A 22,893-nucleotide genomic window follows, 5' to 3' on the forward strand; every position below is an offset into this window, starting at 1 on the left:
GGCCCCGTAGGGCCGTCGGGGGGCCCGGCACTGGGGTTGCGGGCTCCGTCTGGGAGCCGAGAGCAGCAGGCTGACCGAGCCAGGGCTCCAGCCCAGAACGCTGGCCCCGGGTGCTCCCGGCCCCACCTTTCGGCGGGCACTCCCTCCCCCAGAGGGAGTGGGCACGGAGTGTCCTGAAGCTGTCCCCAGCTGCTGGGCAGGAGCCTCCTCCCTTCCCCCCTCCCTGCAACGTCTCTGCGCTGTGTTATTGTTGGCCGACGTGAGCAGGGTTGAACACGGGCCGAGCATCTGCTCATGTCTCCTGAATGTGCTCCCGAGCAGACGGGCAGGAAGCGTCACCACCCTTGAGCTGAAGCCCCAGGGCCGGGGAGCAGCCACACCAGGACGCTGCCCGGCTTGCTGGGGGGCTGGGGGGGATCCCCTGAGCTGGGGGGAGCGCTGGGAGGGAGGCGGGACAGCCCTCTTGGCTCCACATCCTTCCCCTCTTCCCCAGAAGGGACAAGGCTACATGTCAGGGACATTCGACAGAGGACAGGGGTGGCCGGGGTGGGCGGGAGGGGCCGCGGAGCCCCCACCCCTACTCCTAGGACAGGCGTGGGCGCGGGGCGTGCCCGAGTGTGGGTTCCTCAGGAAGCAGAGCCTGTGACAAAGATGTGAGCGCGAGCATTTATCTGACGTGCGTGCATCTGCGGGGCTGGGAAGCAGGGGGAGCGGAAAGTGGGTCGAGTGCCTCTGAGTTCAGCAGGTGATGGACACGGAGGGCAACCGGGACTCCCTCCCACTGAGGGACCTGGGAGACGGGGGGAGCCTCAGGGACCCGCCTCGGGGGCGAGCACGGTCCCGCACGCCCACCTGCCACCGACTGAGGGCAGCTCCGGGCGTCGGCTTCCCGGCTTTCCTGGCCCTGCGTACAGCAGGCGGGGAGGGAGCCCAGGGTGCTCGCGGTGGGGACACACAGGGACTGTGGGCAGGACGGGACAGCCCGTGCCGCGAGGGGAAAGGCCCATCGGGTAGTTGGGGTGTTGACCTGTGGTCAGATCCCCCCGTTCACGGTCTCCTGCCCCCCCCACCCCCTTACAGGACGTACGCTCCTGTCTGCCTGGCTTTGCCTCTGTCTTCCTCTCCTTTGCCCCTCGTACCTGCCTCTCCTCTGCTTTCACACGTAGCCCAAGCCCCGGCATGGGGCTTCCTCCTTCCCTTCATCCTGTCCTGCGGGCTACCTCCCTCCTGTCCCCTGGGGGAAGACTCCGAGGCTCCCTTGGGCGGGGAACGTGGCCTTCGACCGCTGACCACTCGAACGCAGACTCAGTCGGGCGGGCACAGTGTTACTTTCCCTTGTCACACCCAATCCCTGCCCGCTCTCTGCTGGCGGGACGCCCTGGGGGGGGGGGTCCTCTCCTCCTCCTTATCGAGGGACAGTCCCTCCCTGAGAGCCACTGCAGGGAGACAGCTCCCGGGTTCTCCGCCTTGGATCCTTCTGCCTTGTTGGGGTTTCTGCTGAGACCTTTGGGGGACCCCCCCACTCCCGGGGACTCACCGGGACGCTGCTGCTGAAGGAAACGTGTCCCTCCTCCCACCGAGGCTCACTCTCAGCCCCCGATCAGCCCCCCTTTCTTCTGGGCTCTGCCTGCCAAGGTCTGCATGCTCTTCTGGGACCCCCGCCGAAGTGACCCCGCACCCCGTTTTCGTGCGTGGTTTCCATCTGGCCCGCCGGCCGCCGTGGATGCTTCGAGTCCCTCGGACTCTGGGAGTGTAGGCCTATCCCAGGGTGGCTGTCTCTCGTTACCGTCAAAGCAGGCGGGTGCTTTCTCCTCAGTGCCCCCCTCCCCAGGGGCCCCTCCCCTGCCTGGCACCCAATCCAGGACTCCAGGGTAACTCTCCGGTCTAGCGAGGGGACACCATGAGCCGTCACGGCGGTGTCCCTGGAGAGCATCCCCGTGCCTGGTATTTAGCTGAGGCTCAGCACGTGTTTGCTGAGTGGCTGAACGAGCCCCTTGGGTTTGGCCAGGCGCCATCTGGGGCCAGGAGGGCTCCCTGGGGTGTGCCCACTGAGCGGGACGCTTGCACCAGGACCTCGGAGCAATCTGTAACTGAGGCTGGTGTTGAGGGCCGGGGCCAGCCCCCCCGCCTCCTCTTCGGTGTTTGTGGATTATACTCAGGGGAAACGGGGGCTCGGGGCTGGGCCAGTAGCCTTGAGTCCAGGACGGTGGGGCTGTGTGTCCCATGTCCGCAGAAGTCAGCGTGGACCGGGGGAGGGCACTTTAAAATGAAGTGTGGGCGCCTGGGTGGCTCCGTCGGTTACGCGTCCGACTTGAGCTCAGGTCATGATCCCACGTTTCATGGGTTCGAGCCCCACATCGGGCTCTGTGCTGACAGCTCGGAGCTTGGAGCCTCCTTCTGCTTGGGATTCTCTGTCTCTCTCTCTCTCCATCTCTCTCCTCTCCCCTGCTTGCACGCTCTCTCAAAATAAATACTAAAAAGAAAAGAAAAGGCAAGTTGGGGACGAAACGGCTGTTTCAACGAAATGGTTTCATTTTGAGGCTTGTTCATTGACTCACTCACTCGTTCATCGAGGCCCTGGCTGTGGCCCAGGCGTTGGGGACACAAGAGTCAGGCAGATGGACCCTGGCCGGCGTGTTCCTTTCGGACTTGCACTTGGTGCTGGCCCCACGCACGTGCACCAGACAGAACAGGGAACGCTTGCTCCCCACGAGTGGTTCCTCCCGCAGCCCCCTCGCTCCGTGCTCCCTTCGGACCACCGGCTGTGATGCCTACCTTTAACGTGGGCTCCTGGCCATGGGGATTCCGAGAGCAGTGCCTCGGTGGTACAGTTTGGAGAACTTCACAGCTTCTGGGATTTTCTTCACCAAGTCCTACCTTCCCGTAAAGGGCTGGCAAGGAAGGGGCTCGTCAGTTGGCCTCCAACCCTGGATTCTTATTCTAACGCAACGATTCAAAGTCCCCTTTGGTAAAATTGTTGATCTCTGGTTTGCCCCCACCGTCTTTCCCTACCCCCGCGAGGGCATCTGGGGTGCAAGGGGGCTCCCCAGGTGTGCCTGACAGCAGGGACCAAGAGGGTGTGACTGGATGTCCTTGCCTCGGCGAGCTGCCCTGTTAGATCGTCGCTGAGCCCTACCCCGGGGACCTGGTCCTCCTGGGCTGGCGACCGATGAGGGGTGACGCCCCCCTCCCCGCCGACATCCTGCGGATATGGGCGATGGGAGTGTGAGGCCACAGTGATTAGTGATCTGGTGTCCTGGTGTCTCTGCTGGCCTGGTCAGGACGTCACGGTCCTTGCTGGCTGGCCCGGCGTCAGCTCAGATCTCTACAGAGCTGTGGCTGTCCTGACATCTTCAGGTACAGGCTACCAGCCAACTTCTGCTTGTCCTTTTCCAGACATTGGAACTTTCTTTTTTTTTTAATTAAAAAAATATTTTTTAACGTTTATCTATTTTTGAGAGACAGATCAAGAGAGAGAGAGAGCGCGAGAGAGACAGAGTGTGAGTGGAGGAGGGGCAGAGAGAGGGAGACACAGAATCCAAAGCAGGCTCCAGACTCCGAGCCATCAGCACAGAGCCCGACGCGGGGCTCGAACCCATGAACCGTGGAATCGTGACCTGAGCCGAAGTCGGCCGCTCGACCGACTGAGCCCCCCGGGCGCCCCAGGACATTGGAACTTCTGGGTGGCGTAGCACAAGGGAATGGGAAACAGCTCATTACCACTAAGCTCGAGGACCATGTCCCTAGTCCGGAGGCAGCTCCCGTTCACACTGGTGCTGTTCCCTCCGGGCCGTGCAGACGGTGACTTCCCGATGGCCAGACGCGGGAGGAGTCCCGCGCGAACCGGGCAAAATTCCTTTCCTCATCTTCCCTCACACCTCAAGCCCAACCTGTCAGCCCCCTCCCCCCTTTCCTGGCCCGTCTCCCCTCACGTCCATTGTCCTCTGGGACCAGAAGCGTGGGCTGCAGTTTTCCCTCCTTTGCCCGCGTCGGGCTCTGTGCTTCGGATTCCGTGTCTCCCTCTCTCTCTGCCCCTCCCCCGCTCACACTCCCTCTGTCTCTCTGTCTCAAAAATAAATAAACATTAAAAAAAAAAAAAAAAAAAGGAAAGCAAGAAAGCCATCAGTAGCGGAACCGAGATGCTGTCGTAACAAGATCCAGAGACACGTGGCCCTCCACGCGCGAGGGGACCGGCGGCCCCGGCCCGCGGTGGTCAGATGCCGGTGAGACCGGTCGCCTGCGGTGACCTGGAAGGCGCCTGGGCTCCCGATGGGCTCGCAGATTCAGGGGAGGAGGTTGGGTTGGGACGGGGTCCGCTAGTCCCAGCCGGTTGTCCCTGGCCACTTAACAAGGTGCGACTGGGGAGACGTGGCCTCCCCAAGGGACTAATTTCCCACAGCAATGCGAGGGAATGAAGGAAATCGGAAAAAACTAACTGCCTCTCGGCCATAAAGTCAGAAACTGGATGAGGCGAGACCTTGAGGGTCCAAAGGGAAAGGTCAGACTGAGGGTGCGGTACCCCGGGTGGTGCCCAGTCGGAACCAGGGCGGAGCTCAGATTAAGGGTGAGGCTCTAACACCTGTTGAAACTCTCCCTCCCCTTCCCTCCCTATTGCCTTAAAGCAGCCACTCTCGCACGCACGGAGGGAAGAGGCTTAGGGGCCGGGAATGAAGGAATAAGGCCGATCTGGGAACCAAGAACATTGGGTGTGGTTCCTGGACTTGAAACTACCACTGAGTTTCAGAGTTGTACTGCCAGAAAGAAAGATCCTTCCTTACAAAAGCCTGCGATTCTTGGAGACCGTTAACTCTCTAGCTGCCCCGAGACCCCCGCCGTGCACGGGCAGCGCGCAGGCTGGGGCGTCTTTGCGGCCCCCGTGGGGGACGTGCTTTCCAAAGCCCGCCTCGGATGAGGCCGAGGGAGCAGAGGAAGAGGAAGAACCTTCCAGAATGTGTCCTTGGAGAGCAGTGAATAAGGCAGTGCCCTCCCCAAAGCAGAATGAAGGGCTAATCCCGGAACATTCTCCGTCCTCAGGTTGGAAGGCTTCCCAGCGGCCGCCCGGTAGGATTTCAGAATTTCTGTGGACCAGTGATTGCTGGGGGTCTCCTAGGTTTCTCTGCTCTGAAAGGGACCCTTTCTGGATATTGCTGTGCCCCTGAAGCATCACTGAGTACCGGGTGTGTGGGACAGGCCTGAGTGTCTACAGCAGAGACCTTTCGGCCCACAAGCCTGACATACTGACTCTCTGGCCCTGTAAGGAGAAGCCTGCTGATGCTCGTTCTAGAAAGATAGGCCTCTGGACCAGGAGGAGCCGCAGTCGACCTGACGCATCGGCCGGAGATTCTGATCTCCCGAGCCGGGCGCTGAGGTTGGATGGGACCGTGGGTTGTCGTCCACGGAGTTGTCGTGTTTTGTTTGTGGGGAGAAGAGGGCAGAAAGGGGGGGTTGGTGACCCGACACGGGGACATTGGGTGCTCACTGAATATCATGTGCTCTTTCTAGCTGCCTTGAGGTTGGGCCTGGTTGGGGGGGGGGGCGGTGTAGACGGTAAGTCACGAGTAGAAATGACACGCATCACTTCAACCTGAGACACTGAAAGGCCCCTGTCTGGTCCCCCATGCTGTCTCGTCCCCGTCATGGAGCTCTGGAGGGGACACGTCGTGATGGTGGGGGCACAGGAAAGGGACGGTCTGGTGCCCTACGTGCTGCCTTGAAGAGGAGCCTGACATACATCAGACTCTGTGGGGATGAGGAAGAAACTTCTTTGGGGTTACGTGCTTAGATTTGAGGATTAATTTCTCTCCAAAATTGCCATTCTGACTGGTAGAGAGTACATCTCACCCACGTCATAATTCAAATAAAATTGAGTTTATACTTGTAGACAATTGGTATTCAATGACACAGTTTTATATCTGTCATTAATAGCTCCTGTCCCGTGTAAAATGGTCTTTGAAAAGGCGACTTTTAATAGCTTCCTTGTATTTCCCGGAGTTATTTCATTGATTATGTACCGTGCTTGGGAAGGTATGGTGAGAAAGACAAGTTCATTCACTGCCGGTAAAAGAGGAATTTAATGTAGTTTTTCAATTTTTTAAATGTCTGTTTATTTTTGAGAGAGAGAGAGAGAGAGAGAATGGATGAGCGGGAGAGGTCCAGAAGGAGGGAGACAGGATCTGAAGCAGGCTCCACACAGTGAGCACAGAGCCCGACATGGGGCTCGAACTCACGAACCATGAGATCATGACCTGAGCTGAAATCAAGAGTTGGCCAGTTAACCAACTGAGGCCACCCAGGCGCCCCGATGTAGTTCTTCTGATACGCAACTTAACAACCTGTGTATCCCCTTTGACCCAGTAATTCTATTTCTGGAAACTCACTCTAGGGAAGCAGGGGATGTGGGCAACACTGGATGGGTGACGATTTTTGTTCTAGCTTTATTTATAATGTCAAAGCTGGGAAGGATCTAACTGTGCAACAGTAGCCAAATAGTTATATAAGGAAGACCTGTCTCCGGCCATTGCCTGCTCGTTGATGTGGCTTGTTTAGATCAGACGCCTGCGGCCGGGACACAGAACGTGGATCCGATGTCACAGCTGGCGGATTGGATGTCTCCGCCTTCGCACCACACCGATTCATCCCTTGCCGGTGGCCTTCGATCACGGACGAGGCGGGCCAAACCCCGTCCCCATCTCGTCCCTTGGCAACGCATGACTTCTGGCTGCAAAGAGTCTCCACATGGTCTCTTGGACATCAAGCGGCGACAGCCCAACATTTGGTTACATAAAGTGCAAATGAATCATGAACACATGGATTATATTTCCGCTCAAGTTGAACGGGGATTTCAGCTTATGGGAAATGGACTGTGGGCTGCACAAGTTAGCGCTAGGTTTTGGGAAATCGTTTGAATGGCTGACCCGATCTTCAGTCCGTTTGTGTCCATCTGCCGTCCCCCCCCCCCCCCCCAGGTCCCCTCCTTAGCACCCTAGAAATGGCAGCTGGTCAACTCCAGGGGCCTCCGGGAAAGAAGGGAGGCCAAGTGAATTTGCCAGAGGTTCCCGGGGTTTGTTTGTTCGGACCCAAAGCCAGTGAAGATTAAGTAAGATGCAGAATGGACCCTCCCTTCCCCTTGGCTTCTGTGCTGGAACTTCTAAAATGTTTCTATCTCTTTCTTCAGTGTCTTTCCTGCCTTGCTGTTGTGTGTCTCGTCCATTCCACGGCTCCCCCGCCCCTGTGGTGGAATTTCTAGGTTATTTTCCACCTGAGCCCTTGGCTTTGACTGCCGTCTATACACTGATGATGGTCGGATGGCTGTCCCCCAGCCCCCGTCTCGCTCCTGACCTCCAGTCCCTGCGTCCACGTGCCCACCAGACACCTCTCCCCTCTGCGCTCCCCCGGAAGCTCCAAACCCCCTCATGCAAACTGACCTCATTCCAGCTGCTCCCCTGCGCTCGCTATTTTCGCAACTGGAAGCACCGATCGTTCAGCCACCGGCCCCACTATTTAATTCGTTCAGAGAAGTCTGAGTTCTCACTGTGTGCCAGCCACTGAGTTAGGTACGGGGACACAGAGGGGAAGAACACCTAGTTCTTGCCCTCAACATACTGACAACCCGGTGGGGTGGGTGGATATGGAGGCCAATGATTACAGGACACGGGGAGCACGGCATTGGGAGTGCACAGCGGGTCTCACGCGGCCCAGATCACACTGGTGGGGCGGCGGGGTGTGGGGGGGGGGGACCAGGGGTTCCAAGGGGGGATTTAGAAAGGTGATGCCCAGGTGGTGGGTGAAAGGATGAGGTAAAGAAACTGGGTGGGGTGGAGGGGAGGGAGCCGTGCAACATCCTGGAGGTGAGGAGTAGTATGCTCGGGGGAGCGGGCCTGGGCAGGGGTATCTAGTGGGGCTGCAGGGGGCACAGGGGCCCGAGAACGGAGGTCTTACGTCCCCGGTTCATAGGTTTGGGTTTTATCGGGTAGCTTATGTGGACTCTCGGAGGAGTGTTACGTACACGGTGTAAAGGTTGAGTTTCTGTGTCTGTGGGGGAGGATATACTTGGGGCAGAGGGAGGTAGGGAAGCCAGGAGACTCTGGGGGTACCCTGGCCCCATGGTAGGGGAGCCTCAACCAGGAAGCGGCAAAGGGAACCGAGAGAAGTCACTGTGCCTGAGAGCTGTTCAGAACACACACTGGCGAGACTTGACTTAAAAGTAGAATTAAGGTGGGGCACCCCGGGGGGCTCCATCGGTGAAGCGTCCGACTTCGGCTCAGGTCACCATCTCGCGGTTCGTGGGTTCGAGCCCCGCGTCGGGCTCTGTGCTGACAGCTTGGAGCCCGGAGCCTGCTTTGGATTCCGTGTCTCTCTCTCTCTCTCTCTCTGTTCCTCCCCCGCTCATGCTCTGTTTCTCTGTCTCTCGAAAATGAATACACGTTAAAAAAATTAGAAATAAAAAAAAGTAGAAATAAGGAAAAGCAAGAGTCGGGGTTAGTTGCGGGTGCTCAGCTGGGTGATCGGGAGCACAGTGATGGTGTCGGGAGGGAAAGCACCGGGGGTCTCAGATACGATCTCCACGTATCGACTGGTGCCTCCTGAAGGCATCCTGTTTCCAGCCCCGTTCCGCGGTGCACTCAGTCCCTTGGTTCAGACAGGCCCGCCTTCCAGCTCTTCTGACCTTCAGAATCAACCCACGAGCCCAGGGCTCCTCTGACCTGACGGTGTGGGGTCTGTGCCTGCTTCTGTGCTCCCAAATCTCCCAGGGAAAGACGTATCCTAAACCCCACTCCACGACAACGTGGCCGCCTCTGACCCCTCCCTGCCCCATCATTCTCCCTTCAAAAACTCCTGAGGACGCAGCCCGGCTGCTGTTCAGTGGCTGTCTGCTGAATGCATCTTGGGAAGAGGTGAAAATTGTCCTTTCTGATTATAGAATGGAGATTCGATGTGTTCAAGAAACGAGGACACCCTGGAGAGCATCTGAGCCTTGACTCTGTGACATCTGTTACCAGCGTGGTCTCAGGCCTTCTGCTGGTATGATGTAGGGCTGTAGCGACCTCTCTGGGCCCTATCTGCCTATTAGGTGAGCGGGGAGTTCTGCCTGTGGTGCAGCAGCCTGGAGCAGGGGCCAGTGACCCAAGGTGGAGGCTCAGGCCTTCCGGAAGCGAGTGCGGGGGAAGGGCCGTGAAAGCGTGGGCAGCGGTGGGAATGGCAATGGGGGGCCGTGGCAAGGAGCCCAGATGTGAGGCCGTCCTCTGTTCGTCAGCAGGGCAGAATGAATGTCAGCTGCAGGTGGGGTCCTCGCGGAGGCCAAGGACAGAAGGAGGAGACACAGGTGTCGGGGACGCCGGCCCTGGGCTTTACGACTCGACTCTTGGGCCTTCCTTGAGAACTGAGCTCTGGCCTTTGGCTCCAATCACCTTGGAGAGGAGACCTGGCCCGGGGGCACCGGTGGCCTCTTTCGGGTTGGCATCCATGCAAGTACGAGAAGTTGCCCTTGGAGAGGGGGGGCCTCACACATCGTCCTGTGTCCCCGGCTTGACATTCTCTGTCCAAACTCCATCTCAGCGCTCCCCCCGAGCCTCTGCCTCCCCCGGGCGACCCTGGCTGGGCCCACGGAGGATTCTCTCCCTTTAGGACTAAACTGACTTGAGGCGCTGAACCGACCGGATCCTCTGGGTGGCGGTTCCTTCCCTGCGCATCCTAGCAAGGGAGCGTGAGGACGTGAGAGCCCAGGGCTTACCGTGCCGCTTTGGTGCCGGTTCAGGCTCCCGGGTCATTCCTGTGCCCGTCCCCTCTCTGCGGTCCCCTATGCTTCCCGTGCCCCTGCACGGGCTGGGACTGGAGTCACTGTCCTTCTGGCTCCCTGTGCTACAACAGATGGCCTGGGCGCCCCTCCACGGTCGGTCAGCCAGCCAGAGAGCGGCCACCGGTACCTGCTGATAACTTGTCTGTTCCTTCCCTGCCTTCCGGTCCAAGTTGGAGGACATAGCCGAGCCTCGAGGGACGCATTCTGCCGCGTGGTGCTGACCACGTGGGCTTAATGAAGACAGGTGAGGGTCAGGAGTGATTGGCACAGAGCGGATACTCGGCACTAAGTAACTGTCACTGCCGTCACCACCACCACCATCGTTCATTACAACTACTTGTCTATCACCCCTCCATCTCGCGCGGTCCGGGCCCGGTGTAGACGATCCCGCCATCATATGGACTCAATCACTGTGGCCGACAAGTGTGTCTAGAATCCAAGGCCTCCCCCTCCAGAGCGGAGGAAGAATGCTTCCTACCTGGAAAGAGAGAAGACCAGCTGTGTCGTCCGTTGGGGGAAGCCCTGATTTCCGAGGGTCGCTGAGTTCGGGCCATCAGTGGTCAGTCTGGAGCCGGGAAGAGGTTGGGGAAAAGAGTGACGTGGGACCGCAGGGGCAGAGCTCGGGTCCTGAGAATGGCCTCACGAGTGCAGTTCCTGTCCTGCAGGAGACGACTCGGGTCAGACCCGGGAGAAGGGGAGAGACGGCTGCTGGTACGTGCTGTGCCCGGCTTGGTGCAGGGGTCTGGTGGGGAAGACCCTGTCACCTTCCACGGACGTCCTGGTGCCAGACAGTATTGTGACTTTCTTCCCTGTGACCTACACTTGCTTCTGGGTTGCTCCTGGGGGCTCACACATGGCCAACTTAGTGATGGCCACAGACAGATAATGATAAAATGATTATAATGTGTATCATGTGCGTGCACACACACACACACACACACACACACGGCAAAGCTTTTACATTAAAACAATAGATGTCTTCCAGAATAAAGGGAAGCTTGTATACCTCTGGGCCTGCAGAAAATATTTCAGGATAAATTAAAAATGTAAGAGATGGGGAGATACTTCGGGATGTGCTTTCAAAAGCACAGAGCGTGTGAAGGCTTGACGAAGCAGGGTCCTGCCCGTCTCCGCGACGTCCCGGGATGTGTCCCTGCGTGGGGAGACCGTGAACAAAGCAGACCGGCCGGGGCATCGTTGGGCTTCCCTCTCTGATGTTAGCGCGCGGCAGAGTGGTCACCAAGGGTGGTAGAAAGGGGTCTTGGGGACAGAGGACTGGTCGGGATGGGTGGTCTTTACAACCCTGGCCGTCGCCGTGATCGTTCGTCTTTGGACGCGTCATTTTCCCTCCCGCCTCGGAGTCCCACGCGTGGATGAGATGGGCGCTTTAGGACAGAGGTTTGCAGACGTGCTCAGCTGACCTCGGGGTGGGGGGCTGCTGAGGAGTGGTAAGGGGCGGGGCTGGGGCCAGAGATGCAGCCTAGCCGTCTGGTCCTCAGCCAGACCAACTTCCCGTCCACCGTCGTCGTTTTATCTGCTAACGTTCCATGTAGATGTCTGAGAAACGGGGATCTGGTCCTCCTAGAAGTTAGCAAGCCACACAGCTTAGCTCGTCCCTCGTCCCTCCGGCGTGTTCTCTCGGGCTTAGAGTGGGTTCCCGTCTGGGGGCCCAGGAGCAAGTCCTCTGCCCATTCGTTCGTGATTGAGAACCGGACAGGCACTTTTTTGGTCTTTACCGAAGAATGATGGGTGTGTTGCCCCCAACGTGTCCTACCTCTGGGACCCCAGCAGGCCCCCCGCCCGCCTCTCTGAGGCCTTCATTTCCACACCTGTAGAATGGGGAGTCGGCCATCACGTCCTGTGGTTAACAGTGAAGCGGGCTGTGTGGTTTCCGGAGCTGCGGCAGATGACCTGACAGGACTTCGGGACTTGCTCTTGGTATTTGGGAGCCCCAAAGCTCCAGGCTGAAGAATCAGCGGGTCTTTTGTCCTTCTCTGAACGGTACAGGAGGCTCATTTTGTCCCTAAAATAGATGTCCAAAAACTATAAATGCCCTAAAGTGGTATATTAGCCTGTCTCTAGAATTTTCTGAGTACAAAAGTAAATTTCAAAGCCAGTGAACATTTCGAAATGAACGGGATGCTTGACAGAGACGTTTCATCCTTGGGCACAGTTACCGTCCCCGGGGATGAAGGCGTTCGGGTGAATAATTACACATTAGACTGAAAAAAGAGTTTGCTGGCTTTCACCGAGCCAGTCCAGGCGCCCTTGGGGTCACTGTCGTGCAGGCGGTCCCATGTCCCTCTACACAGTGTGGCCGCACCGTCTGTGAGGACGTGGGGGAGGGAATGCCGAGCTCCTGGGGGGACACAGCAGGCCACGTGCTCCTGGGGGCACTGCTGGAGGGCCAAGAAGCAGAGCCCGGGAGGTCTGTGGTGTCGGGGTGAGGCTGGTAGGCAAGGCTCGGTGCCTTATTTGTTTTTAATTTTGTTTTCATGTTTATTTATTTTTGAGAGAGAGAGAGAGACACAGAGAGAGATCATGAGCAGGGGAGGGGCAGAGAGAGAGACACACAGAATCTGAAGCAGGCTCCAGGCTCCCAGCACAGAGCCCGACGCGGGGCTCGAACCCACAAACCTCGAGATCATGACCTGAATGAAGTCGGACGCTCGACTGACTGAGCCCCCCGGGATGTGACACAGTCAGTGGGGGACTTGGAGGGAAGAGGGAAGTGGGAAGAAGTGGTCCCAGTTTGCTGGGGACCCGGCTCCAGGGAGCAGTGGGAGTGGATAGTGTCGCGGGGAGCTGAGGAGCTGGTTGTGATGGGGCCGTGGCCCCGGAAGGTGCCCGTGCAGGAAGCGGGTGGCATGTGGGTTGGAAGAGAGGAGCGGGGCAGGCCGCATGGCCCGGTGGGCGAGAACCCGAGGGAGTGTTCAGGGCAGGTCCCACAGGGAGGGGACAGGCCAGTCTGTGGAAGCAGGAGGCAGGCTTTCCGGACCGGACTGACACCCGCGGGCAGGAGGCCCAGGGCTCCCAGGGGGCAGGGCAGGCCCTGAGTACGCCCACCACAGTGAGCGTCACCGGGGGGCTCACCAGCCACTCTCGCTTGGCCGTCTGGGCAGGATTGGCTCAGGACCGGGTAGGGCCCCCTTTATAGTCTGTGTCTACACCTCTGAGGGGCTGGGGTCACAGGACCAGCCAAGGAAGGGGATCCAATCCTCTGAAGCGGGCACACCCCAGAGGGCCTGCAGAGGTGGGAGTGTCACACATTTCCCCCTCCTACGACCCCAGCTCTGCTGGCCAGAGCAGAGGCAGAGGCTGAGAGAGGACAGAGGGTCGGAACGCAGGCGGTTGAGGTCACCTCTCCCCCCGGGTGGTTTGACAAGTGAGAGACGGGACCCCCGTTCTTTGTTGCAGACCTTGTCAGGTGCATTGAGGGTGGTACGGCCGTAGACCAGACGTCGTGTGACAAACAGAGACTCCCTCAGTCCCCCCATAGCGGGGAGCAGGGCCAAGGAGGTGACTTTGTTCACGGGAGGTGACTATATGGAAAGAACCGAGGACACAGAGAAGGCCCCGCCCCAGATGTGAGACACCCCCCCTCCACCCCCGACATCCCCTCTCCTCTCTCACCATCTGTGGTTCTAACTGAAACTGTGCCGTGTAGCCCCCCTCGTTCTCGTGGCTCGGGCACCTTCTGAGCACACGTTGCCGTGTGAGGAAGTCTGGAGGCTTGGGGGCTTCCCGGTGGGGCTGGTGGTGGACGGACCCCCCCGCCCCCAGGGACCAGGGTCAGGGCCCCCCTGTGGGGGTCTTAGCTTCTCCCCTGCCGCACACTTTGGAAATGTTAACCTCAGAGGCCACGGCCCCCGGCTGCTCCCTATGCAGCCTCTCGAGCTTTCCACGGAGCCCCCAGGGACACAGAATAAGATGAAAACTGGTCATCGGGGCAGAAAGCTGACCCCAAGGTCATCTTAGAGCCATGAGGACTGGCTGAGGAAGTCACTCAACAAATAGGGCTTCCTGTAAGGATATCGCCCCCTGGTTTTGCTAAGAAATAAACTTGTTCTTTTTAGGGGGGGAAAAAGCAAACTAGGAAATACAGACTGAAAGAAATAAAAAGTGCTCCTAATCCCGCTGGCCAGAGATAACTTCTGTTCACATCTTGACATGTAGCTGATAGGCTATTTACAGAAAAAAAAAAAGTGACGTATAAACATCCAGCCTTTTCCTGTTTCTCTGTAACTGAATTTACTCGTAACCCCTCACTTCTGCAGGTGATGGAATATTGACTTCGCCAATGCAAAGTGAGTTTAGTCATTCCTGATTCACCCCTGATGCCACTCAGTCCCCTCTGGGACCTACTCCGTGACTTCCGATGTCCCCCACGGGGTTGCTGAGTGACATGAGGTGGGGGGGGGGGCGCGCCTCTCCGCGGATGGAGCCTGCCAGCCTCTCCTTGTGCGGGGCACCGGGTATGTGCTTCTCAAGGCCACACAGCTCACTCTCTTCCCTCCGCATCCACCTGTCTGGAGCTCCCCAGCTGAGCTGGCACGCTCAGGCCACCCTGGGTACCTTGTCAAGCACCAGGAACTTGCAGCCACACTCCCTCCATGGGAGGACATGTCCACTGGGCATGCATCTCAGGCAGGATGTGTGTCCTCTATTGTCCCCTGTGCGTCCTGCCCTGGCGTCTTCCTGTCAGCCAGCAAGGAACAGAATGGGGGCTCCTTGCCAGGCCCCCAACACACGGCCCTCGAGCCCCAGACTTCCCCCCACTTGGGCATAGGGAGATCCCCCTATCTCCCTTCGGATAGGACGACAACCGTTCTTTTTTCATCACACGCTCTTCCTGGACCTGTGAGTTGACGGGATAAATGTTGTGCTTTGATAAATGTTGGGCTTTGCTGCCAGTGGTCGAAAGCAAGCTTTTGGCCTCGAGGAAACACACAAAATAAGAACAAACTCAAACGTGTTGGTCTCCTGTTGCTGCTGTAAGAAATCACCACAGAGACAGTGGCTTACAACAGCACAGAAGCGTGATGATCTTGTCCTTGGGGTCAGGCATGCAAAAGCGTCTCACCGGAGCTGAGGCCAAAGTGCGGGCGGGGCTGCGTTTCCATCTGGAGACGGGAGGGGAGGCCCCATCGCCTTCCTTCTCCAGCTTCTGGAGGCCACCTGTGTCCGTGGCTCGTGGCCCCTTCCTCTGTCATCACAGCTGGGGATGCAACTTCGTGGGCTCGGACCCCCTCTTCCGCCTCCCCTGTGATTTCCTGGCGCCCACCTGGATAATCTGGGACGATCCCTTGATCTTAACGTCTGCTGATTAGCAAGGTCTGTTCCGTCTGCAGCCTTAACTTCCCCGTCATGTCCTAATACGACATACCTGCCCAGAGATTCCCGGTACGGGCCTCGGACCTTTCCGTAGCGGCCCATATCCCGCCTACCACACCAAATAAAAATCCCTTTGTCAAAGGCTGAATTCCTATGATCAAAAGCCATGACTTCCGAAATGATCGTCCTTGCTGTCGACTTCACCAAATCTACTTAGGAGTTCTAAAGCCAGTGACTCAACTGAAAAAAAAAAAAAAATTCTTTTCGATTAAAAATTTTTTTTTTCTATCATCCTCTAGATGGTATGAATGCAAAGCTATTTCTACCGCCTACATTGTGGGGAAATCACCACGGACATTGGCAAGTTCGTAGAGGAAAACACCCTAACACCCTCAATTCGACTCCCCGAATTTAATCTTCCTTCAAGCATATAGATCCTACCGATCACTCTGCAATTTGTAACCAATTTGTTCCCTCGGTAACGTGGCGCAGATGTCTTTCCGTGACAGCGCGCTGCACTTATCACACCGTTTTGATTTCCGCAAAGCGTTCTGCGTTTACCTGGCCCCGTCTCTCATCGTTGCCACGGCGGGTCCCGCTAGGACGAAGGCCAGGGTCCTGGCCCCCGTGCTGCTGGCGGCCGAGGGTCACGGCCCCGGGCGGTCACTCGGTTATTCGGAGCAAGATAGTCCTGGCGGTGGCAAAGTGCCAGCTCTGGATCCCAACCCCCAGCCCAGGATGGGGACGACTCTCAGGGAGCTGTTCCCGCTCTAGGTGCTGATAGCAAAGGTTCTTCCGTCAACCTTGCAGCACGGGCCTGAGAAACGGTTTTTTCGGGTGTGTGCGGGGCGTGCGTGTCTGCAGAGGGACCGCAGTGACCCGGAAGTGGTTCGAGCAGAGTGATGCTCACTCAGCAGGCTTTGATTCTTCAAGATCCTGAGTGGTGGTGGCACTGACTCTGGTCTAGTGGGGGGTCCTGGCAGGGGTGGGTCACCCCTGGACCGGACCGCGGTCTGTGCCACTTGCTTCCTGGTGAGGTTTTCTCTCTATCGGATGGAACAGGGTTGCCTTTCGGTCCTGTCATCCGTTGCGGCGTCTCCAAAATGGTCACATTCTCCCCCAGTTTCCAGCTCTGACTGTTTGCCTACTTATTGTATATTCTTTTGGTCTTTTCGGTGGGGGAATCCAAGGATTTATATAACCCAGCAATCAAGTTGGTCACTTAAAATAATAGTACATCTTGTCCAAGTCTAAAAATAAAATCTCCTGGTATGAGAAGACAAGCAGGGGGAATTGGGTACAGTCGGCGGAACAGATTTTACAGCCCGCTCAGCCGGGGCTCGCGCCCACTTTTCTTTTATCCCTGCTTGTCCCGGCATGGGCGGGAGTCAGAGCGCCTTCTGTTTGTCCTGATTAAAGTCAGCCTCCACCTTCCCCGGAGCCCAACTGCCCTTCTGGGGACACAGGCTGCATTCACCAGCAGCCGCTCTGCCCCAGCCCTTTGCAGATTTTATGAAAGGCGTTTTCACTTGGATTAAACAGGCGCTGTGTTTGTGTGTGGTGTGTGTGAAGGAGAAAATGAATCACTTCAACTTTGGGCAGAGATTTTAGGTGTTGTGTTTGTCCCTTGCAATTACATAAACACACCAGAACTCATTAAAAACAACGACAAAAAAAAGTCCGGGGGGAGGGGAGCTTGTAGTGGGGAGCAGTCTAGCCCTTGGGATGATCTAAACAGTTTAGCACATTTTCCATACGTTCGACCTCAGAGAGGGTTGTGTTCAGTCCTCTCCCAGCAGAGTCTGAGTCCAAAGGAAAGTTTGAGGTTTTACATTTCTGTTTGTGGTACAGGAAAAGGCTTATGATCTGAGGGCTCGATCCAGTGAAATAACATCGCCTTCATGCACAGTTGCTTCGCAAGAAGGGCAGGGGTGGGAAGCAACCGTTCTGAGACGCTCAAGATTTGCTGGCAGCTGGAAAGGGCTTCTCTCCCTCCCTCCCTGCCGGGGGGGAGAAACAGCTCTAACGACGACTTACTTCGTACTTCTAACTCCTGTTCAAATACTCCCCGCCCAGAAGCTGCCGGTGATCCCCGGGGCTTGTCGAGTGAGCTGAGCGGGCTGGGGCTCTCGGGCTCCCGGGGACTTTTCCCGGCTCAGCCTCCTCCTCGAAGCCCCGCGGCATGAGTTTGCAGAAGAGAATCTTCCCCCGCCGGGAGACCGGTAAGTGCAGCTTCTTCTCAGGGGGTCCCGGGGAGCTGGATACGGAGGGGTTGACTCTCCTGACATCCTCAGGGAGGGGTCCGCTGAGCATGATTTTGGTTACGCCGTATTGTGTGTGTGTGTGTGTGTGTGTGTGTGTGTGCGCGCGCGCGCGTGCACGTGTGTGGAGCAGGACACATCCCCGTCTGTCCGCGTTGTCTTTGCAGAGCCGGCTGGATGCTCAGTAGTCTGCTGGGCAGAGAGGAGAGGGGCGAGGGTATCGCAGCGCCCCTGCCCCCCCCCCCCCCAGAAGAGGAGAGGGAGCCCTGACTGGTGCCCTCACTTCCTCTGTGAGCGTTGCTGGCAACCCTCAGGGAGCAGGGGCATCGGAGCAGTCCAGGTCCCCACCCGCTGAGCTCTGGTCCTAGCAGGAAACGGAACAGAAGGGGGAGCTCCTGGGTGTCTCTGGAGGAGCGGAGCAGGGGCCCCTCTGAGTCTTGCAGGGCTGGGCGCGGGGAGGGGAGAGGTGAGGCTGGGAGGGGCCTGAGCACCCTGGCCAGATTCCCTGCGTTGCTGCAGGTATAGATCCGATAGATGGTTTCTTTGACCACCTCCGTTTGCTCTGGAAACATGAATAAACAGGCACCAAGGGAAAGGATTTGAACCCCTCTGCTCAACTTTTAAAGTCAACACTGGCAAAACTTCAGTTCTGTTGTAACTTTGGCATCGGAGAGTAAACACATGGTTTTCTTTAAAAAGGGGAATGAGGCAAGTCAAAGGCACACTCTGACTGTTCCGGCTCCAGGAAGATATGGAAGCTACGGCTGGAGCCCTGGGCTCCCTTGGTGAGGTTTCACTCAAGCGTCGCTGGGGTCTGAAGAGAGGCAGTGGCACGTAGGGACCAAGAGCCGGGCTGTGGGGTCCAGCCACCTGGGGTGCGGTCTTGGCGCTGAGGTGAACAGGCTAGTTGACTGGGGGCAGGGTGTGTAACCTTTCCAAGGCTCGGTTTCCTCCCCTGCGAAACGAGGGCCATGGATTCCTACCTCACAGGACTACAGAAGCAATAAAGGAGATAACGCCTGTGAAATGGCCTGAGCATCATATGCGTGATGCCCGGAACGCGGGAGCGTCTGGATGCAGGCTCCTGCCCTATTGTGACACGGGAGCCCTCACAGAGCACCCAGGGCTTGGGGATAAAGGGAGCGCTCGAGGGCCAGGCCGCCATGCCTTCCCTCTCTTACAGCAAGTGGGCCGAGCCCTCAGAATGTCTCCCTTTGGCTGTGGACCATATGGATGCACTTACTGGGGAGTCTTCAAGAGCTGGGCTTGACCTGGTATTCAGTAGGTGCTCACAATTTGGTGAAACCATTTTATTTCTGGGGACGTCTTGCCACTTCCTGCATCGCCTTGTTTGCTTGGGTGTCCCGGTAAGAAAACAGAGATTTGCGTAGGAAGGTCATTGGGGAGTGTGCTTGGGGACACCACCTGTGAGGGGTAAGGGAGGCAGAACTGGCCAGAAGGAAAGCTGGGGGGTGGAAGGCATGGTGATCCACCGGATCCCACGGGTTCTGTACTCCCGCGATGACCCATCATTGCCTCCGGGCCACTCTACGGCCAGGGTACGACCTTGGATGAGGCGGCTGTCTTCAGCAAAGGATAGTTCTTGGAGAGAGACTCAGCTATGACCATCACGGGGGTGACCCTTCTTCAGCTGTGGGAAGGAGTGCCTCGGTCCTGGGTCTGGGCGCTTCTCTGGGGCACAGCCTACAACATCACTTCATAGTGATGATTAGGGGCGCCTGGGTGGCTCGGTCGGTTGAGCGTCCAACTTCAGCTCAGGTCATGAATTCGCAGTTCATGACTTTGAGCCCCATGTCGGGCTCTGTGCTGACAGCTCGGAGCCTGGAGCCTGCTTCCGATTCTGTGTCTCCCTCACTCTCTGCCCCTCCCCTGCTCACGCTCTGTCTCTCTTTCTCTCTCTCAAAAAGAAACGTTAAAACAAACAAACAAACAAAAAAATAGTGATGATTAAGTCCCCTTTTCTCTTGAGTTCTGCTATAGGATAACTGGGGATTAAATGCATCAGGCTCTGTCCAGTTAAACCCTTACACTGTAGCGTGACCCGGGAAAGCCCCTTCCCACGGTGGGGTCGCTTGTCCCCGTGTAGACGGCAGAGGGACTGACGGAGCAGCGTCGGCCTCGAGGAAGACTCCCAACTGTGCCGTTTCACACGTGCACGTTCTGAGCGTGTGACCTCGTGGCCGCTTGGATCCCCAACGGTAGGTCACGTGACGTCCTCCCCAGGCGCCTCGACGACTCCTGCTGGAAATGGAGCCCCAATTGCCCGGTTGCCCTCGGGACTCCCCGTGGCCAGCCGTCAGCAGGAGGGCTGGGCCTTGGAGACGCAGAGGGCAGCTCTGCGTAGGGCTGGAGCGTGGGGAGCGGGGGTCTGTGCTCCTTCTCCCCGGCAAGCTGGCGTTTCTCCCGAGGAAACAGTAGAACCACGTGAAGGGTCGCCATACTCCTTTGGCGGTTAAGAGCTGCATGGGGCTGCCCAGGACCACGCGGAGGTACTGGGTCTGTTTTATTGCCCGCCTCGCCCCACCACCCATTTTCTACTTATTTTTCAATCCGCAAAGAATGAAGTCACTTTCTCGAACACTTGGAACTCATTTTCAGCCATTTATTTAGAGCATTCTAGGCACCGGGCTGGGCTCCGGGGACGGAGTGGGACACGCAAGATGAACGACACACGTGTGTAAATCTGACACGGGGTGCCGGGCGTCTTGGGTGCTCTGACGGGGAACTGACCTAGCGGGTGGGTCGGGGGGCTCCCCTGAGGCGGGGCTGTTCGAGCCGAGCTCTGAACGGGGGGGGGCGGTTACGTGGGGGCAGGGGGAAGCAAGCTGTGGGTAAAGGGAACAGAACCTCGGAGGGCAGAGATGAGGGAGAACTGTCACAAATCTCACCAGCTAATGAGCCACTGTAAGCATTAAAAAAATTTTTTTTCGGGGCGCCTGGGTGGCTCAGTCGGTGCAGCGTCCGACTTCGGCTCAGGTCGTGATCTCACGATCTGTGAGTTCGAGCCCCGCGTCGGCCTCCGTGCTGACAGCTCGGAGCCCGGAGCCTGCTTCCGATTCTGTGTCTCCCTCTCTCTCTCTGCCCCTCCCCCGTTCATGCTCTGTCTCTCTCTGTCTCAAAAATAAATAAACATTAAAAAAAATTTTTTTTTTTTAAATTTTTCTTTTTTAAAGTTTAGAGAGAGGGAGAGAGAGCACGCGTGAGTCGGGGAGGGGCAGAAGGAGAGAACGAGAATGTCTAGCAGGCTCTACGCTCAGCGCGGGGGCGGGGGCCTGACACGGGACTCCACCCACGACCCCGGAAGTATGACCTGAGCTGAAACCAAGAGTCAGACGCTCAGCCGACTGAGCCACCAGGCGCCCCCGTGAGCGTCTTTAGTGTACCTCCGCCCGTCTGTGCTCTTTGCAGGGTTTAAGAAAACTGCTCAAGGGGACTTGTTAGCTCAGGGAATACAAGCTTTTGCTGGAGGGCAAGGCCTCGAGACCCTCCTCTGTGAGCATCAGACAGTCACCACGTTCCCCACCCCTGGTGGCCGGCTTGCACAGCCCTGGGAGGCAAACACGGTTGTCTTTACTTTGCAGGAGAACAGAAGTGAGGCCCCGGGGGTGGGGGGCTTGTCCCCACAGTGAGCGGCAAGGCAGAGTTGAACCCAGGCAGGTCTGTTTCATCCAAGAGCCCGAGGTTTTCGACGCTGCACTGTGACTGAGCAAGACCAAGGGTGACCCTCACACGTGCGCATGATTCCACTTGACCGTGGGGCTTGTCGGTTCCCGCAAGGGGAGCAGAACCCCCGCCTGAGGGCCTCAGAAACCCACATCAGATGGCTGTGCCACAACGGATTTAACCGTCCCCCAAATTACTGATTCTCCAGCCTGCTTTCCAGTGTATTTCTTCCAAAGCAGGATGATGAGACCTGTTCAAACGTACAGAAAAGTGGAAAGAATTGTGCTCAATGAGCATACCCCGCTTTTAAATTCCAAAGTGACATTTTACTCTATTTGCCTTAACGCATGTCCATCCATCCCTCCATCCGTCTGTCTGTCCATACGCCCATCTTACTTTTTGGATGCATTTCCAAATAAGTTTCTTTTATGTTTGTTTATTTGTGTGAGAGAGAGAGAGAGAGACAGAGCACAAGCAGGGGAGGGGCAGAGAGAGAGGGAGACACAGAATCCGAAGCAGGTTCCAGGCTCCGAGCTGTCAGCACAGAGCCCTGCGCGGGGTTTGAACTCACGAACGTTAAGATCGTGACCTGAGCTGAAACCGAGAGTCAGCTGCTTAACCGACTGAGCCACCCAGGTGCCCCTTGAGCAACGTTTTTTTTTTTTTTTTTAGTGTTTATTTATTTTTGAGAGACAGAGAGAGACAGAGCACAAGCAGGGGAAGGGCAGAGAGAGGGAGACACAGACTCTGAAGCGGGCTCCAGGCTCCGAGCCGTCGGCACAGAGCCCGACGCGGGGCTCGAACCCACGAACCGTGAGGTCAGGACCTGAGCCCAAGTCGGACGCTTAACCCACTGAGCCACCCGGGTGCGCCATAATTTCCAAATAAGTTTTAGGCATCACGACCCTTCACTTCTAAACACTTCAGCACGTACGTAAATTAATCTGAGCGCAGTATTTGTTTATTCTCCTCTGAGGTAAAATGTACATACGCTGAAATGTGTGTACAGGAAGTACACCCTTGAATTAATTTTCAGAAATGGACATACCTGTGCGAGGCCGACTCTCAGCACAACGAGACACATCCACCCCAGAAAGCAGGAAGCTCACCCCCCCCCCCCCCCCACAAGCCCCTTCTCAGTTGGGTTCCGCTGTTACCAATAATCTATCGTGTGTTGCTAAATTTAACAGTGCCTGCTTCGTCCTGCCCCGGCCCTCGGGTCCTTGGCCTTGCGGATGGCGCTGGGGCACTGAGGTGGCCTGGGGTGGGGGAAGGCAGTGATGCTCTTTGCTGAACCCGCACCACCCGTCTGGCGGTGAGCACGTTTCTTCTTTAAGTCTTTTTTTTTTTTTTTAATTTTTTTTTCAACGTTTTATTTATTTTTGGGACAGAGAGAGACAGAGCATGCACGGTGGAGGGGCAGAGAGAGAGGGAGACACAGAATCGGAAACAGGCTCCAGGCTCTGAGCCATCAGCCCAGAGCCCGACGCGGGGCTCGAACTCCCGGACCGCGAGATCGTGACCTGGCTGAAGTCGGACGCTTAACCGACTGCGCCACCCAGGCGCCCCTAAAAAATTTTTTTTAATATTTATTTTTGAGAGAGACAGAGTGAGAGCAGGGGAGGGGCAGAGAGAGGGAAACACAGAATCCGAGTCAGGCTCCAGGCTCTGAGCTGTCGAACTCGGGGCTCGAACTCAAAAACCGTGAGATCATGACCTGAGCGGAAGTGGGAAGCTCAACTGACTGCGCCACCAGGCGCCCCAATAAACTCCTTTCCTTTTATTTTTTTTTATTTTATTTTTTTAATTTTTTTTTTT

The 22,893-nt window shown here is 57.1% G+C and overlaps 1 protein-coding gene and 1 long non-coding RNA gene across 4 annotated transcripts in view; both read left to right on the forward strand.

Annotated features, from left to right (window-relative positions):
• The first annotated feature begins 8,369 nt into the window (after positions 1-8,369).
• LOC121042298 (uncharacterized) lies at positions 8,370-10,801 on the forward strand. The gene is made up of 2 exons (XR_005796089.1): positions 8,370-9,021; positions 9,257-10,801. It is a non-coding gene; the product is annotated as an uncharacterized LOC121042298 (long non-coding RNA).
• A 6,191-nt stretch (positions 10,802-16,992) lies between these two features.
• IL16 (interleukin 16) overlaps positions 16,993-22,893 on the forward strand; it is a 94,537-nt gene continuing 88,636 nt past the window's right edge. The window contains exon 1 of one of the 3 annotated variants that reach the window (XM_040493482.1): positions 16,993-17,352. In XM_040493482.1, the coding sequence (XP_040349416.1) occupies positions 17,313-17,352 (40 nt within the window). In that variant the 5' untranslated portion in view covers positions 16,993-17,312. The remainder of the gene's footprint in view (positions 17,353-22,893) is intronic. The other 2 variants (XM_040493488.1, XM_040493487.1) reach the window with 2 other exon arrangements.

This window comes from Herpailurus yagouaroundi, unplaced genomic scaffold (assembly GCF_014898765.1).
Source record: "Herpailurus yagouaroundi ecotype Mexico unplaced genomic scaffold, PumYag 185, whole genome shotgun sequence".
Classification (NCBI taxonomy): Eukaryota; Metazoa; Chordata; class Mammalia; order Carnivora; family Felidae; genus Herpailurus; species Herpailurus yagouaroundi.